This window comes from Phragmites australis, chromosome 7, assembly GCF_958298935.1.
Source record: "Phragmites australis chromosome 7, lpPhrAust1.1, whole genome shotgun sequence".
NCBI lineage: Eukaryota > Viridiplantae > Streptophyta > Magnoliopsida > Poales > Poaceae > Phragmites > Phragmites australis.
In genome coordinates this window covers 26,325,818-26,342,024 of record NC_084927.1, presented here as the reverse complement: position 1 = coordinate 26,342,024, position 16,207 = coordinate 26,325,818, and the positions used below count along the sequence as shown (strand labels likewise).

The following is a 16,207-nucleotide window of genomic DNA, read 5'->3' as shown; positions in this document are numbered from 1 at the left end:
TGTCATTCATCTGGTAAATTGTAATTGTCAGTTTAAAAATCATACGCATTTGTGTGGTTTACCTCGGGAAGTACGTTAGATTCATATATACATTCATGCATCTATATATTCCAGCTAAATGATTCATAGATTCATTCATCTATTCCTGCTAAAGAAGAGCGAAAACTTCCTGCAGTCTTGCTAAAAAAACACTTCCTGCAGTGAGATAATAGACTAGCTACGATATGTTATTTGGAACGAGGTAATTGAGTGATGTTTCATAAACAAAAGACAGTTCTGTATGGTTGTGGATCGTCGGTCTTGGTACAAGGAGGATTGCTTCAGGATCTCGGTTCATGTACATGGATTGGGATCACTGGAGCAGAAGGCGAAGTTAGGACGTGGATGTGTTTTATTTTTTTCTTTTTCAGGGTCTTTTTTGTAATTTCAAGAAGTGAGATGTATTATGGTTTATTTTGATATAATCCCTTTCTCCTCGCAAAAAAGGCAGTCCTATACACCATACCATGCATTGGCGGCCGCATAAGGGAGTGCTAGGGCTCATCTCCTTTCTCTTCAAACATCAGTCTTCTTTTTCTCATTCCTTTCTATCCTTCCTCTATAAAGCACCAACAGGTAGAGGCCTAGCCCCTCCTGCTGGATCCACCGCTTGTACCATGCTACGTGATAATCCCTAAGGTACATTGTCTTTTTTTTTTTTTTGCGTGGGAGGGACTAACCTAGTCTGATTATAATTATATATGTAGGACTATATTATTAGTGTTGAAGATTAACTTCATGTTGTATAGCTTGTTGTATAGCTAAGCAAAGCATTTAGAAACTAGTTATAGGCCAACCAATTCAGGAATAACAAGAACCATTTTATAAATGTTGAGTGCATCTGACGATAGGTTGTTGCACTACGCTATCAAAATTTCCTGGTTTTTGCAATGGAATCATTTCCATCACAGTCACTAGGTTCTGTAATGTAAGAAATTTAGAATGATTATAGACCCGTCCCATGAAGTTAAAATTGATTGCTACCGATCATCGTCGTGTGCGCGATTTGAGGTTTCCATCCCCATCGATATTCATGCAAGATATTCACCATGTGCAGAGGAGGCTGGAGTAGCCGAATCGTCGGGCATCGGCCGGATTCGTGTAAGCGGCGCTGGACGGATCCGTGGGGGCGGCCGCGACGACCGCAGTTAGATTTGTGGCTTTTTTTCTTTTTTTTTCCTGAAAAATGCATCACTACCTATTGTAAACCCAGTTATGATAGCGCTTGATTATCATTGCCGAGTGTTCACTATTGAAAGAAAAATCATAAGTGATGGCAGTTTAAAATCAACAATGATCACATTTTTTTAAATAGTGGAAGGAAATGAACATGATTTTATTTGCAGTGTTATATATGATTACGTTCACCACATATACTTTTTTTTTTTTGCAAAGCCACCATATTGCTAACATTGAATACATTCAGTTTGTATTCAATCTTGGCTTAAGGAATCCAAATGAATAACTGCCCCTATTTTGATAGATCAAAATGAGCTACCGAAGCAAATGCCTTCATTCTTACCCCCGTGGGAAAATATGAACACTAGAGATTAAATTCATACAAATTTGTACTAATTATTAAAATTTCCTAAACCAATTCTTTAAGGAGCTAGCACTAGTTCTACATCGAGGGCATGTTTTTTTTTTTAGCTTCATAATGTGACAATTTAGTCCATTCTGTATAATACGTAAAAAATTTTCACCAAATTATGGATTGTGAAATTTTATAGTACAATTTAGCCTTTGTTTATTTTTTTATTTTAATTATGGATTCTAATCCTAAAAGCAAAACCAATCAATTATAATATAAAAGCTGATTATCCAATCCACAAATCAAAGTTGTATTATAAAATCCCACGATCTATAATATAATGGGAATGAGCTTTCACGAATTTTATAGATTAGATTGGATTTTCAAAATCTAAAGTTAAAACAAATAGACATTTAGTACGTGAACCGTAAGAACCAACCTTTATATTATAACTATTTATTTTTGTTTTTATTCCTAGATTACAATACATAATTAAAATAAAAAACAAATAGCACCAACCATCTTGATAAACCTTCCCAGGGCGATCATGTGGGTACATCGAAAAAGCTGTTTGACGGGTGTCCACGCACATCCAAATCATGAACGATGGGCTATCGGGGTGCGCACGGACACCCGACAGAGGCCAGAGGGCGGGAGCCGCAGATGGCTCGTGATTTTGTTAAAAAAAATTGTGCTGAAATTTAGTTCCAAATTTTTCTTATTAATTTTTTTAAAAAAATTTAAGGCAAACTTTTGTTTCGTGTAAACTTTTTCTAAAAAAATTTATAGACAAGTTTATTATAAATTTTATGGATACGTTTTTTATAACAAGTTATGTGGATAAATGTTATTATAAGTTTAGTGAACAAGTTTTGTGATAAGCTTTTTATTACAAGTTTGTGGATAAATTTTATGGATAAAATTTATTGGTAACTTTTCTCGATAATTTTTATGAATAAGTTTTTGTTACAAGTTTTATAAACAAGTTTTGAACCGAATTTTTTTTTGGAAAACTTTTTAAAAAAGAAAACTTGCGGAGAGGAGAAACTTTGCAAAAAGTGTAAGTTTTAGCTGTCGGACTGTGCCGCTCGTTCGGCCCCCAGCGCGCAAAATAGCCTGGGTACATTCACGTGTATATCTAGCAATTTGGGAACGCAAAACCCAGAATAGTCTAGCCCATCCACAGAGCACGGCCCGGTCACCTTTCCGGCTTTCCCCTCACCTTTCTATAAATCCACGTGAGCCCCGTCGCCTCGCTCTCCAAATCACCCGACGGCCGACGCCCACCACCATTCTCCCTCCACCACCACCACTCCAGTCTCCAGTTCTCCAATCGCTTCCCCTCTCCTTGGCTTCTCGCGGACGGAGGGAACCCCGCTCCCTTCTCTAGGGTTCCCGAAACCCTAGCCCCAAGCCGCACACGCGAAGGTCCGGGCGACGAGTGGTAGGAGGCGGCGGAGAGGGGAGGCAGAAGGCGCGGGAGGCGGAGGCCTGTGCTGTATGTCAGATCGTGGGATCAGGCGAGGCGGAGGCGGAGGCGGAGACTACGGACACGGTCAGCTTGCGAACCCGCTCCAATGGCCTCAGCTCAGGAAAAGGCGGCGGCCTGCTGCGGCGCTGCTCGTGGAGGTGGTGCCGCCATCCCCGTGCGGGCGATCGCGGCGTCCCCGGCAGGGAAGGTCTCCATGGCCGCGGGCGATGAGCGCGTGGCCGCGTCGGCCGGCGGAGGCGCCGTGATCGAGGAGATCGCCGCGGTCCATCCCGCCACCGCGAAGGCCTCCTCCAAAGGTATACCGGGATCGCCACCTCTCGATCTCTGTCTCTACCTCGATCAACTGATCAAGTTGTATAGTAGATAGTACGAGTTGTTTGCGAAGCGGCCGTGTTTGATTGGGTCATGAGAAATGTTACGGGAGTGCCCTGCCGTGCATGGATCGTAAATTAGGTGAGGCATGTGATGGTGGCGTTTCTATCGATCACGATTCTTCGTGAGCCCAGGTATGAGTGCGGGAAACGCAATCAAGTGGCGGTAGTTGTACATAGTGCATTGTTTCGTGTGCATGCAAGCAGAGCATGCAGATCAGTTAGAAGGATCGGACACTTCTCTTCTGGGATCAGATACATGGTTGATATTTGCACAAATCACATGGTTCTCGTATGCATGCGGGCAGATTATGCAGATTGACGAGTATGTCTTGAAGCAGGGGCGCTGTTCATTAGTAATGTTTAATTTGATCTTATAGCGGCATTAATCTACCATATAAAAAAAAGACTCCCCCGTCTCAATTAGATGACATTTTAGCTTCTTCTATGATGTTCAAAATACATGACGTTTTACGATTTTAAGATAACTTTAGTCTAAATTTTCAAATCTTACCCTCTCTATTAAGTAACTTCCTTTTGAATGTAAGTCTCATTTATCATACGATGAATGATATTAAAAGAAGGCAAGATGTTTATTTTATTTTTCACCTTTATATTTATGCTCAACTCTAAAATGTTATCTATTTTGAGATGGAGGGAGCAGTGGTTTGCTATGCCTCATCTGGCTAATTGATGATTACATCACAAGGGGTTTGATGGAATGGTGCAGCCGTACTTGGGGGTTTGCTGTCACAAATCTCGAAATAGTTAAGTTATGTAGCTTACTGTTCAGTACTCCAACCTTTTCTTTGGTCACTAGTGATCGCTAGTAGTGTCGATTTTTTCCCTTCCTTTCTTTTTGTTTGATGACGAGGTGTTCGATAGGAAAGTGGGGACCAATAATCTGCTTGATTTTTTGAGTCATGGGGCAACAGAGTTTTTGGCATTCACGTTTTCCTGGATGCGCCACCACTAGGCATAAGCTGCTGATGCAGGCTGGTCCACCCGATCCACATGGTGGGCGATGGGCCAAACTTGTAGTAGTGTTTGTGGGGATTCTGAATTGGTAGGGTGTACGCAAGATTAGTACTTGATCTTTGTCTAGCATACCTTTACAATTCACAGGATGCTCTGAGTGATGTAGACTTCTGTGTCGTTTTAACTGGAATGGGAAAGTGACGTCATATCACCATGAACTTTCGTGTCAACCAAAAATATCACTAAAATTTTGAGAGTTCCTTCTTGATAGCCTATCTCTTACGTTCACCAAACGGTAAACATATGTCCTTTTGGAGGAACAGTGGCGTACTGAAATTGTGCTTATGTTGATATTTCCTGAAATATGTCCTTTAGGATATTTCCTGAGAAACAGTGGCATACTGAAATATGTCCTTTAGGATATTTCCTGAGAATTTTTTTTTTGCCGCGAACACACAAAGAGCGTGGTGGCAAAGCAGCAGGGTGCTGCCGAGCCCACCGGGGTTCGATCCCCTGGTGTCGCACCCCCCATATGGCCTCCAATTAAAGCCCCAGGTAAAGGGGGCCCGGTGTTCAAAAAAAATGTATTTGCCATCTAACCCATCAGATTTATTCATGTCGACAATCAACTTTCTATATTGTGCAGAGTAGTGATGAAGTATGAACGATGATTGATATTGAATATGCTTAATCTAATGAGATCATAATGTTTGGTGATTTTGTCATTGTAGTGAATAAATGAAGGGCATAAATCTGTCTTGGGACAAATATGATAGATTTTCTTCTGTCCATTTTAGAATTTGTTTTAACTGGCAATTAGATGTCTAGATCCAGATCATGGTGCACTAGTTGATTAAACAGTATTTTAAGACTTCCATTTATACTGTAAGGTTCATGCCTGTACAGTTTTGTTTATCATTTGCCTTAGAGAGAGGTCAACAACCAATTTTCTATTTAAGTGCCACCTCTTCTGACCTCCTGATAAGCACAAGGGAGCATGGTGCTCTTTGGCCTGCCAAATTATCTATTATCAATGCTTGACCTACTCTAAAATTGTCCTGCTTATTTTATTCCTAGAGTTTTGTGATTGATGATTGGAGAATGTATATTTTAGAAACTCGTTGAAAGCTGTTTGTATAACTAGTTCAATAGGCATCTTGCCACATGTTCTTGCTTAATTACTGCTCATCACGGTATGACACTCCTGCTTGACATAGCTTTCTGAGTTCACCATCTATTCCATATGCTATAACTTATATAGTTACATGCTATTTCAAATGTGTACCATGTCTTAACTGAACTAATGTTTTTCTGGACAAAAATAAAAATAAAAATTCAGGGATACCTATCATGACCAGAGCCCAGAGAAGCCACCCTTTAGACCCATTATCTGCTGCTGAAATTGCTGTTGCTGTAGTAACTGTAAGAGCTGCTGGAAGATCTCCTGAGGTATGATGACAAAAGTCTTTCAGATACTCTTCCACGCAAGCTTGAAGAATAAAAAAATCGACAAGCAAAGTTATATAATTGCAGGAAAGAGACAGCATGCGTTTTGTTGAAGTTGTGCTGTTGGAACCAGAAAAGAATGTTGTGGCATTAGCTGATGCCTACTTTTTCCCACCTTTCCAACCATCACTGCTCCCTAGAACCAAAGGTTCTGCTGTTATTCCAAGCAGGCTGCCTCCTAGGAGGGCCAGGCTTGTTGTCTACAACAAACAATCAAATGAGACAAGCATTTGGATAGTAGAACTCTCTGAAGTGCATGCAGCTACTAGGGGTGGACATCACAGAGGCAAGGTGATATCATCTGGAGTTGTTCCAGATGTTCAGCCTGCAATGGTATGCCTACTAAATTCGTTGAGAATATTGCCGGCTTTACGACTTTGTCTCAGTATTTCAATCATTTAGTCCATGCAATAGCACACAATGATCGTGCGAATATTTTACTATGGACACTGTTTGTTACTTTTCTAACATGTAGCTGCCTGAAGTGTTGATCTCTTGAAGTTTTTTTGGATCATTATCTTATGCAGTATTGATTTTCGGTTTTTGTATTTCACAGGATGCTATGGAGTATGCTGAATGTGAAGCTACTGTCAAAAGTTATCCCCCATTTATTGAAGCTATGAAGAGAAGAGGCGTGGATGACATGGAGCTTGTTATGGTAGATGCCTGGTACGCTATCGGCAAAAAACATCTTTTGTTGTAGTTTTCATTTTGGGTTATCTGTCAGCTTACTTTATCCTATTGAAAATTGGAATGTGAACCTTGCTATAAATCATCAGGTGTGCTGGCTACTACGGCGATGCTGATGCTCCCAGTCGCAGACTTGGCAAGCCTCTAATATTTTGCAGAACTGAGAGTGATAGCCCCATGGAGAATGGTTACGCACGTCCTGTGGAAGGGATTCATATTGTTGTTGATATGCAGAATAATGCTGTGATTGAGTTTGAAGATAGGAAGTTGGTTCCTCTACCCCCACCTGATCATTTGAGAAACTACACTCCTGGGGAAACAAGAGGTGGAGTTGATCGAAGTGATGTAAAACCGCTTATTATCAATCAGCCTGAGGGCCCAAGTTTCCGCATTAATGGCTATTTTGTGGAATGGCAGAAGGTACATGGTTGCTGATGTTTTACCTATAATGCTAGTATTAACAAAAAAATGCACTTTGGAACTAATAACACTTAATGGTGTTGGACAGTGGAACTTCCGTATTGGCTTCACCCCCAAAGAGGGTTTGGTTATCCATTCTGTTGCGTATGTTGATGGTAGCCGTGGACGTCGACCTATAGCTCATAGGCTGAGCTTTGTTGAGATGGTGGTTCCTTATGGAGATCCAAATGAACCACATTATCGCAAGAATGCATTTGATGCTGGAGAAGATGGACTTGGAAAAAATGCTCATTCTCTTAAGAAGGTCATTTGCTCAGTTCTTGGCGATTTTACTCTTTGGACATTTTAACTTTGCTTTGATTGTATCCTTTACCCTTTCTGTACAGGGGTGTGACTGCTTGGGCTATATAAAATATTTTGATGCACATTTCACAAACTTTACTGGTGGCGTGGAGACAATTGAAAACTGCGTTTGTTTGCATGAGGAGGACCACGGAATCCTTTGGAAACACCAAGATTGGAGAACTGGTTTAGCAGAAGTTAGGCGATCAAGGAGGCTCACGGTCTCATTTATTTGCACAGTTGCAAACTATGAATATGGTTTTTACTGGCATTTTTATCAGGTAACGATTTTACTTACTTTTCTCTTAAGTGTTACACAGAAATTAGCACTTACCATTTAACCTACAAAAGGTTATGTTTGTTATATAAGTTTGCTAATGTATGCGTGTATGCGTGAAAGAATTTCAATTTGGTTATTCCAAATATCAAGAGACAGACTGAAGGTTTAGTGATTCCATCTTTGAATATAGTTTCTTCTATATTTTCTGAAGCTAAAAAGTTTTGGTACCATTCCTTACATTTGCATTGTAATTATTTACCGCTCCTACTGGTCACAGGATGGCAAAATAGAATCAGAAGTAAAGCTTACCGGAATTCTCAGCTTGGGAGCTTTGATGCCTGGGGAATCAAGGAAATATGGCACAACCATTGCCCCTGCTCTGTATGCACCTGTTCATCAGCATTTCTTTGTTGCCCGTATGGACATGGCTGTTGATTGCAAACCTAACGAGGCTTATAATCAGGTGGGTCAGTGGGTGGCCTTCTAAGCCTTTGCTCCTAGCTTTTTTTACAATCAATTTGCCCGCTGATAAATTTTATGATCTGCTTTGGAGGATTCCAAATTTAGTTATATCTTTAGATCAAAGAAAATGAAGTTTGACTGTATGTTTCACGGAAAATAGTTAAATACTACTTGAAAGTTGCTTCAGTCTGCTCAAAACGATTCTGTCCAACCATGTAGTTTAATACCATAGCAGGGCTTCTTCTATGCTTGTTAGTCCCTAGTGTGCAAAACCACCTTGTATTGCATCTGTGCCTTCATCAAATGCAATATCTGCGCGTGTTATGTACTCATGTCAAGGCCATGGTGATTGACAAGTTTCTACACATTCCTTTCTCCTCCCCCAGGTGGTTGAGGTTAATGCTAAAATGGAAAGTGCAGGACCACATAATGTGCATAACAATGCTTTCTATGCGGAAGAGAAGTTGTTGAAATCTGAGTTGCAAGCAATGCGAGACTGTGACCCATCATCTGCGCGCCATTGGATTGTAAGATCTCATGCTTGCTTATTGTCTTGGCCTTTAAGCATTCTGACTAACTAACATGATACTCCATCTGTTCTCAAATAGATGTCATTTAGGGATGCGCACAGTCAAACTTTATAAACTTTAATCACTAATATACACAAAGTATTAAGATTGTCACATGAGAATGATATTAGTAGATTTATCATGAAAAATACTTTGAAATGATTATATTTTCAATAAATTTCGATAACATATGCTTAGAAAAAACTACGGTCAAATGCATGCATTAGAGACCGTGTTGATGTCCTAAACGACAAGTAAAAAAGAATGGAGGTAGTATTATCAATCATCTATGAAAAGTTGAGAACATGTCAGTTTTACGGATTTTGCATCCACTACTCGATCGGTGTCCTTCTGGCCTTTAATAACAGATATTGTTGACTGTTTTCTGGTGATAACGGTAGCAGTTAATTTTGCTTTGCATTTTTCTTACTAAATACTACTCTTAATCTTACATCAAGTACATGTCAGTATGGAATCATTTCCATGAATAAAGGTGGCAACATAGCCTAGGGCACACATCTGTTATCACTTTTCAAACATATTCAATCTCTTCATTTTTTTCTATCCTTTTTCGCATGATGATCAGGTAAGGAACACGAGAACTGTAAATCGTACTGGGCAGCCAACTGGTTACAGGCTCGTGCCTGGTTCAAACTGTTTGCCGTTGGCTCTGCCGGAGGCCAAATTTCTAAGGAGAGCTGGGTTCTTAAAGCACAACCTCTGGATCACGCCATACAAGAGCGACGAGATGTTCCCTGGAGGGGAGTTCCCCAATCAGAATCCGCGTATTCACGAGGGTTTACCTACATGGGTTAAGAAGGACAGACCCCTGGAGGAGACAAACATTGTTCTCTGGTACGGCTTCCTTCACTGTACTCAATTTTCTTGAACACCATCCATCGGACGCTAAGAACTTGCATTGCTTGTTAAATTTTCAACTTCGAATTTGCAACTTCGAACTTGCATTGCATGACTGTTCCCCATCCGCAGGTACGTGTTCGGGCTCACCCATATCCCAAGGCTGGAAGACTGGCCGGTCATGCCAGTGGAGCGCATCGGCTTCATGCTCATGGTATCAGTTTTGAGTCTTCCAGCATTTTGCTCTTCTAGGGACTGAATCATTGAATCCCTATCTTTCGTACTAAGTTGCATAAATTAAGATCGCAGGGCATCTTCTGGTGCTGAATGATTTCTGCTGACGTTGTTTATGTCTTGCAGCCGCACGGATTCTTCAACTGCTCGCCTGCAGTCGACGTGCCTCCTGCCTCTTCTGACGCGGATGTCAAGGAAGCCGAGTCGCCCAAGGCCATCCAGAACGGCCTTATTTCCAAGCTGTGAGCTCCGCTGTTCCTCGGACGAACAACGGGGACGTGCTGCTGCTCCGTCTACTATCGTATTCCAATAAAAAGCAAAATCGGACTCCGTTTTATTGTGGTTTGTTTGGCGTTCTGTAATATTGTTCGTTTACTATGCTTGTTGATTAGCGAGCTGTGAACTATTACAATAAAGTTTGGGCTTGCATAGCCCCTGGCCGCCTGCATCAACAAAATCATGTTGCACCAACATCTTCGCGTGCTTTAATTTCTTTCGGGAGGAGCGACGGTATATTCTTGTCAATTGTTCCGCACCGTGATTATTCGAAAAGACAATTTTATCAGATGATGCCTTGCTGCACGCTCGAGCTCGGATGTTGCTTATAGTGAAGTAGGCTCTTCATCACCAAATATGCTGCTTGATCAGCTGATTGGGGTTTTGCTTTTACTTCAGCAGCGTGATCAGCTGATGCGTCCCCTTCTTTTTTTTTGAACATTTTCACAGGGAGGTAAAGGGAACAACGAAAGAAACATATCGGCCACAAACACCAAATATAATTGCCTCATCGCGACACCACCGAGCTCCAGTCTGGATCATCGTGAACACTCCAGTGCAGCAGCTTATGTCCGTCCATTGCATGCAGATAGGATACAAACAAATAATGCAGAGCTAACAACAAGTAAAGCAGTATCACAAAGCATCGATGGTTAGTAAGTACAATATTATGAACGCAAAAGCATCCTCTATAAGCAACAACCAACAGCCAATGTAAGTTTGAAGCTGGAACAGGTGTAGTAAGTTAAATCAGAACAACAACATCCCGAGTGTCACAGAACACATCAGAATTGATCCTTGTTTTGTCATGTTGACATCATACATCCTAGTTTCGAGTTTAGGAGCCCTCATCTTCAGACATTCCATTAATCATCAGAACGGTCTCTATCGGAGCATATCATACTTTTGATTGCAATGGCACTATAACATTCACACAATTGGCCACTATATGTCTATATCCAAACATTTCTGTTATTACAAAGCCACAAATGTCCAATCTCCAGACCTCAACTACAAACAGATGAAATCAGCAACTCCCCCCACTGTTATCTGCAATGGATGACTTTGTACAGAGAAGCTGCAGCCAGCTGATGCATGCGTCATCACTTCGTCCTTCTGTGGCCGTCTCAGTGAGGTGGTTGACATTTCTCACCTTCTGGGATGGAGTGCCCTAGGTTTCCACTTATCAGCATCTGACAGGGCACGCTGTGCATTCACAACAGAGAGCGATTCGAGTATTACATCTCTCATATGAGCAGCAGCGGTTTCTCCACGCCGTGTTGCCAACTCTAGATACGTGAGAGACTTGACCTTGTCTCCTGCCTGTATAAAAGAGAGACATCATTGTAAAAAAGGGTGCCACTGAATTACAGGTAAATGCATGGATCCCATAACATTGAGAAAGCAATCGGTGATGGAATCTGGTGTGAGTTTATTTTACTGCTTCAATATAAGGGTGCGTCTATTTAATGGCATACCGTAAAATTTACTATCAGCTTTTGATGCCCATTTGGGCTGTAGTTTACCCTCTTTGTGCTTTAAGACATTCACCTGCCTTCATTAACTGTACATCCATCCTTAATCTAACCATCTTTACGAAGGAATCAGATACAGCTGCAGTGCTACTTTTAGTTTTACCTATGTAAAGTATTCTTTTAAAATGACGACATAGCAAGTCAATGTCAACTGGTGCAGTGCTTCATATCTCCTAACTAGGTAATTCAATTGTGCAGGAACTCCCAGGAGGATTTCCAACACCAATAAATCAAACATTACGTCCTAACCTTATGTGGGCACTATTTACGGACTCAAACGAATAATGGGAAGCGATGCAGTACGTCAAAAAAGACGGAACACAATAATTCTCCAGAAAAGAACAGTTCTATTACGAAAGTCACTATCATGTTAAAATTTTGAAGCAAACGAATCCAGAAAAGCAAGTCAGGCACTCTGATCAGAAAGAAAAGGAATGACATACCGCACAAAGTTTAATACCACACTCGTAAAGAGCTTTCTTGTGACCACAATCAGCAGCTAGTTGCAGCCACCTCTTTGCATGCACTGGATCATGTGCAAGCCCTTCACCAAAGTTGTAACACAAGGAAATGTTATACATGGCTCGTATATTCCCTCCCTCTGCAGCTCGCAAGTACCATTTTGCCTGCTTTGATAGGTTTCTTTCAGATTTACAACATAAAGACAAACAAGTACATCGTAGACCTCAAGCACTACAACAAAGATGGGAGGAGTCTGCTCGTAATCTGGTATCTGCTGGTTAGAGAATTACGATTGATCTTGGTGATATAATCCTGATTACCTTGGTCGAGGAAACCCAACCAAGATAAAATACTACTTTCTCTTAGTTGAGTCAAAGAACTTCAACAGAGTCTGGTAATCCCAGCAACATCAGATTGCAAGGTAAACAATTGTTCAACAACTGAATTACAGAGGTTGTATATTCCTATATCTAGTTAGGAAGAGACATGATACATGCATATATTGTATAAGCAGGATATTGTAACAACGAGTTGCCTAGGTGGTTCAACAATTGAATGCATCTAAAGAACCAAAATATTTCTCATATAGGGGAAAACTTGCGAACGACAGGTGTGTGACATAACAGAGGCATCTTACAGCTTCCTTCTGATTACGCTTGATCCCTTTCCCATTCTGCAAGCAAAGGCCTAGGTTGTACTGAGCACGAGCATTACCCGCGGATGCAGATGGAAAAAACCATCTAATGGCTTCCTCAGTCTTTGGTGGATCATCTGCAGAAAGATTGACAGCAATATCAGTTGTAATGTCTTGAGACAGAACAAGACGATTGGTTGCAAACAAATGAATAACACGCTTGATTAGGCTGTTCAACTATTAGTTGATCCTTTGCTATGTCGAGTTTAGAGTTGGACCTAAACAGCCTAAAGTTTACTAGACGAATCGCAAGAGACAAAGGTCACAGCTTCTCACAAATATCGATGATTCTAATTGCGCTGCGAACAAAACTAATAACGCGCATCGAACATAAGATAATTGAAAACAGTCACATCCGTTCTCCTAAGATTCGAATCTTTCTACAACCACCTCGAACATGTCTCCCGGAAAGCTAACCCTCTGAGCCAAATCCACGATACCTTCGAGGTAGGAGACCCCAAGATTGCACATCCCGACGGGGTGCCCCAGCTCCGAAGCGCTCCGGTAGTATTCCACTGCCTCCTCCCGCCGCCCCTCCTCCCAGCACATCAGCCCGGCGTCAACCATCGCCGCCGCGGAGCCCAGCCTTGCCGCCCGCCTGAACAGCCCCAGCGCGCGCTGCCTCTCCGCCTCGTGCCGCCCGCTGACCCCGCCCCCACGGGCAGGGGCGGCTCCCATCACGGGGCCGTGCTTGACGCGGCGGCCGTACGCGTGCAGCGCCGCCGCCTCGCGCAGCGGCCGCAGCGCGTCCCGCCACGCCCGACACGCGCCGCTGGCGGCCGCGACGTCGGAGGCGCACGCCGCCGCCAGCGCCCTGTGGACGAGCTCCGGCGGGAGGGCGGAGAAGTCCGCGCTCTGCGGCGTCGGCGTAGGCGGCGGCGTCGACGGCGGCGGAGGCTTGGCCTTCTTGGAGTGGCGTCGGCGGCGGCGGTACGGGGACGGCGACGCGAGGGGCCGGGAGGAGAAGGGCGGCGGCGAGGGGGTCGGTGGCGGCCAGGTGCGGCTCGCGGCGTCCATGAGGAGGGGGAGGGCCGGGTCGGGTGCGCGCCGAGCCGCGTCGGGTTGTGGGGGAGGAGGCGGTTGTGTGAGTTGGGAGTGTTAGAAGTCATATGTTTAAATGCTCTAGATTGGAAGTGATATCTCTTGAACCATCTACCTTTATATTATATATAAATTTGGCATCAATTAATAAGAAAAGAGAGTTTAAATCTATGTTATATCTACTATTATATTTTGCAATCCAAATTAACTCATACTATATTATCAGCACGAAAGCTCTCCACTGAGCAATCACAGTGAAAAGGAGGCACGAAGGCCTCCATTGACCATAGAGGTGAGGATGGCAAGAATGAACTTATCTTTGATTGCCACTGCTCTTCTTCGTATCCTGCATCTGGAACATCATCGTCACTTCACGCGTCGTCGTCGTGGTCCTCACTTCAATCACGGCGGTGGCCACCGTGCTCATTTGGATCGCGATCACTGTGGCCGCTACTCACATGGACACGGTCACTGAGGTCCGTGTTCGCCTCGTCACCCTCCGGTTGATAGGTATCGCACCGGCCCGAGCCACCTGCCTCCGACTCGAACCACGGTCGACACAGACAACGCCGCCATCCTCACCGCCATCCTAAACCCTAAACCCTATGAGTTAATAAAGAGACAATAATTAATATATGTTGTATCATTTTCTCTTTATTCTCCTACTAGGTTATAAAAGAGTTTTAACAGTATATCACTATTACTCCCATCATATTTTTCCACTGAATTTTTGAGGAGTTCTCACGAATATATATATATATATATATATATATATATATATATATATATATATATATATCAAGGAGGAGTATTAGAAGTCATATGTTCAGATGCCGTTATAGCGGTTTACTCGCTTATTGCTGGTAGATGTCCGTTCGAGAGATGCCTCCTGAGCACCTTTATACTGAAGTATAAATTCAGCATCAACCAATAATTTTTTTAAAATCTATATTCTATCTACTATTATATTACAATCCAAATCACTCACAACAGAGAGGACACGATGGGCACAGGTATACCAGTGGGGCCGTGGACCCACACAGGAAATTAGGGATCTACGTGGGGTATCAATCTCCGTCGATTATTAAATACCTCGAGCCCCTCAAAAGGGACCTATTTATGACCCGATATGCTGACTGTATATTCAATGAGGACCATTTCTTGGTATTAAGAGGAGATTTCAAGTACCAGAAAGAATGCCAGAAAATCAATTGGAATGCCCAAGGCATTTTCGCCTCAGATCCACGTACTCAAGAATCTTAACTCTAAGTTTAGAAAATCATCAATTTGTAACATATTGTAAATAACCTACCAGATGCATTTACTAACTACCAAGATGTCACAAAATCCTATAATCCTGCCAAAAATATGGCCGAAAGAGTGGAGGTACCAATAAAAACCACTTAACCTCATGTTCAAAATAAAAGGGGAAGAAGTATGACCATAAAAGAGGATACAACTTCTTGTAAGCGTCAAAGGGAACGGAGGAAGAAACCCTCTAAAGTAGTAAGTGCAAGTTAGCCTTAAGTTGACAGACACCCGATGGATAGTATACACCCAGTGGATGGGCAACATCTACAGCCCAGATCAATAGTGCACTCAATTAATGATTGTTGGACATCGGAATACCCTGACTCAATTGTATTGGAAAACCACGAACAATCACCAAGGATACAAGAGATTTCCACAAACTATCTAGATTCTGGAGAATCATATGACCGAAATACTATAATTATCGACACATATTTCTCCACTATAATTACAAACAACCTTCAAAATAATCCAGATCCCAAGACCATGGCAGAGTGTAAACAACACTCAGACTGGACTCAATGGAAGGATAAATTTCAAACAGAGATAGCCTCGCTCACAAAAAGAGAGATATTCATAAAAGTAATACCTATATCTCCAAATGTCTTCCCTGTGGTATTCAAATGGGTTTTCGTCCGGAAACAAAATGAGAACAACGATATGGTGAGATACAAAGCAAGGCTAGTAGCACAAGGGTTCATGCAGTGACCCAACATTGATTTCAATAAAACATATTCTCCAGTCATAAGTGGGATCACATTCTGATATCTTATCTCATTAGCAGTTGAAAATCATCTTTTTGTACAGTTGATGGATGTAGTGACCGCATATCTATGTGGATCACTTGATTCGAACATATACATGAAGGTTCCCAATGGAATCTAAATTCCGAATCCAAATGCAAATCGTAACATATATTGTGTAAAGCTTAATAAGTCACTATACGGCTTAAAGTAGTTGGGACGAATATGGTACAACTGACTTAGTGAGTTCCTTCTGTAGAAGGGTTACTCTAACAATGATGATTGTTCATGAGTATTCATCAAGAAATCCTTGACAGGATTTTGTATTATCTCTGTGTATGTTGATGACATAAACATCATTGGACGCACAAGA

The 16,207-nt window shown here is 42.1% G+C and overlaps 2 protein-coding genes across 3 annotated transcripts; one reads left to right on the top strand and one right to left on the bottom strand.

The window, feature by feature from the left end:
- The first annotated feature begins 2,820 nt into the window (after nt 1-2,820).
- LOC133924415 (amine oxidase [copper-containing] zeta, peroxisomal-like) lies at nt 2,821-10,243 on the top strand. Its single transcript, XM_062369932.1, has 12 exons — nt 2,821-3,358; nt 5,751-5,860; nt 5,945-6,250; nt 6,474-6,586; nt 6,697-7,027; nt 7,116-7,331; nt 7,414-7,650; nt 7,927-8,112; nt 8,498-8,638; nt 9,267-9,535; nt 9,671-9,752; nt 9,899-10,243. Exons 1-12 carry the CDS (start codon nt 3,148-3,150, stop codon nt 10,016-10,018), a joined length of 2,322 nt encoding a protein of 773 aa, XP_062225916.1. The 5' UTR covers nt 2,821-3,147; the 3' UTR covers nt 10,019-10,243.
- A 520-nt stretch (nt 10,244-10,763) lies between these two features.
- LOC133924417 (F-box protein At1g70590) lies at nt 10,764-13,830 on the bottom strand. Of its 2 annotated transcripts, none has more exons than XM_062369933.1 (4): nt 13,180-13,830; nt 12,683-12,816; nt 12,027-12,212; nt 10,764-11,371 (listed from the first exon to the last, which is right to left on the bottom strand). In XM_062369933.1, exons 1-4 carry the CDS (start codon nt 13,754-13,756, stop codon nt 11,198-11,200), a joined length of 1,071 nt encoding a protein of 356 aa, XP_062225917.1. In that variant the 5' UTR covers nt 13,757-13,830; the 3' UTR covers nt 10,764-11,197. The 2 variants fall into 2 exon arrangements, with proteins under 2 accessions (XP_062225917.1, XP_062225918.1); XM_062369934.1 differs by having other exon boundaries at nt 12,027-12,209; nt 13,180-13,828.
- Between the last annotated feature and the right edge of the window lie 2,377 nt (nt 13,831-16,207).

Excerpts from the sequence above, each read along its gene's own strand:
- LOC133924415 (XM_062369932.1), top strand. The coding sequence starts at position 3,148 with ATGGCCTCAGCTCAGGAAAAGGCGGCGGCCTGCTGCGGCGCTGCTCGT. Across the intron at positions 5,861-5,944 it reads CTGCTGGAAGATCTCCTGAG|GAAAGAGACAGCATGCGTTT; the intron begins GTATGATGACAA and ends ATATAATTGCAG. Across the intron at positions 7,332-7,413 it reads ATGCTCATTCTCTTAAGAAG|GGGTGTGACTGCTTGGGCTA; the intron begins GTCATTTGCTCA and ends CTTTCTGTACAG.
- LOC133924417 (XM_062369933.1), bottom strand. The coding sequence starts at position 13,756 with ATGGACGCCGCGAGCCGCACCTGGCCGCCACCGACCCCCTCGCCGCCG. Across the intron at positions 12,213-12,682 it reads AGCGTAATCAGAAGGAAGCT|CAGGCAAAATGGTACTTGCG; the intron begins GTAAGATGCCTC and ends AACCTATCAAAG. Across the intron at positions 11,372-12,026 it reads GTGGTATTAAACTTTGTGCG|GCAGGAGACAAGGTCAAGTC; the intron begins GTATGTCATTCC and ends TCTTTTATACAG.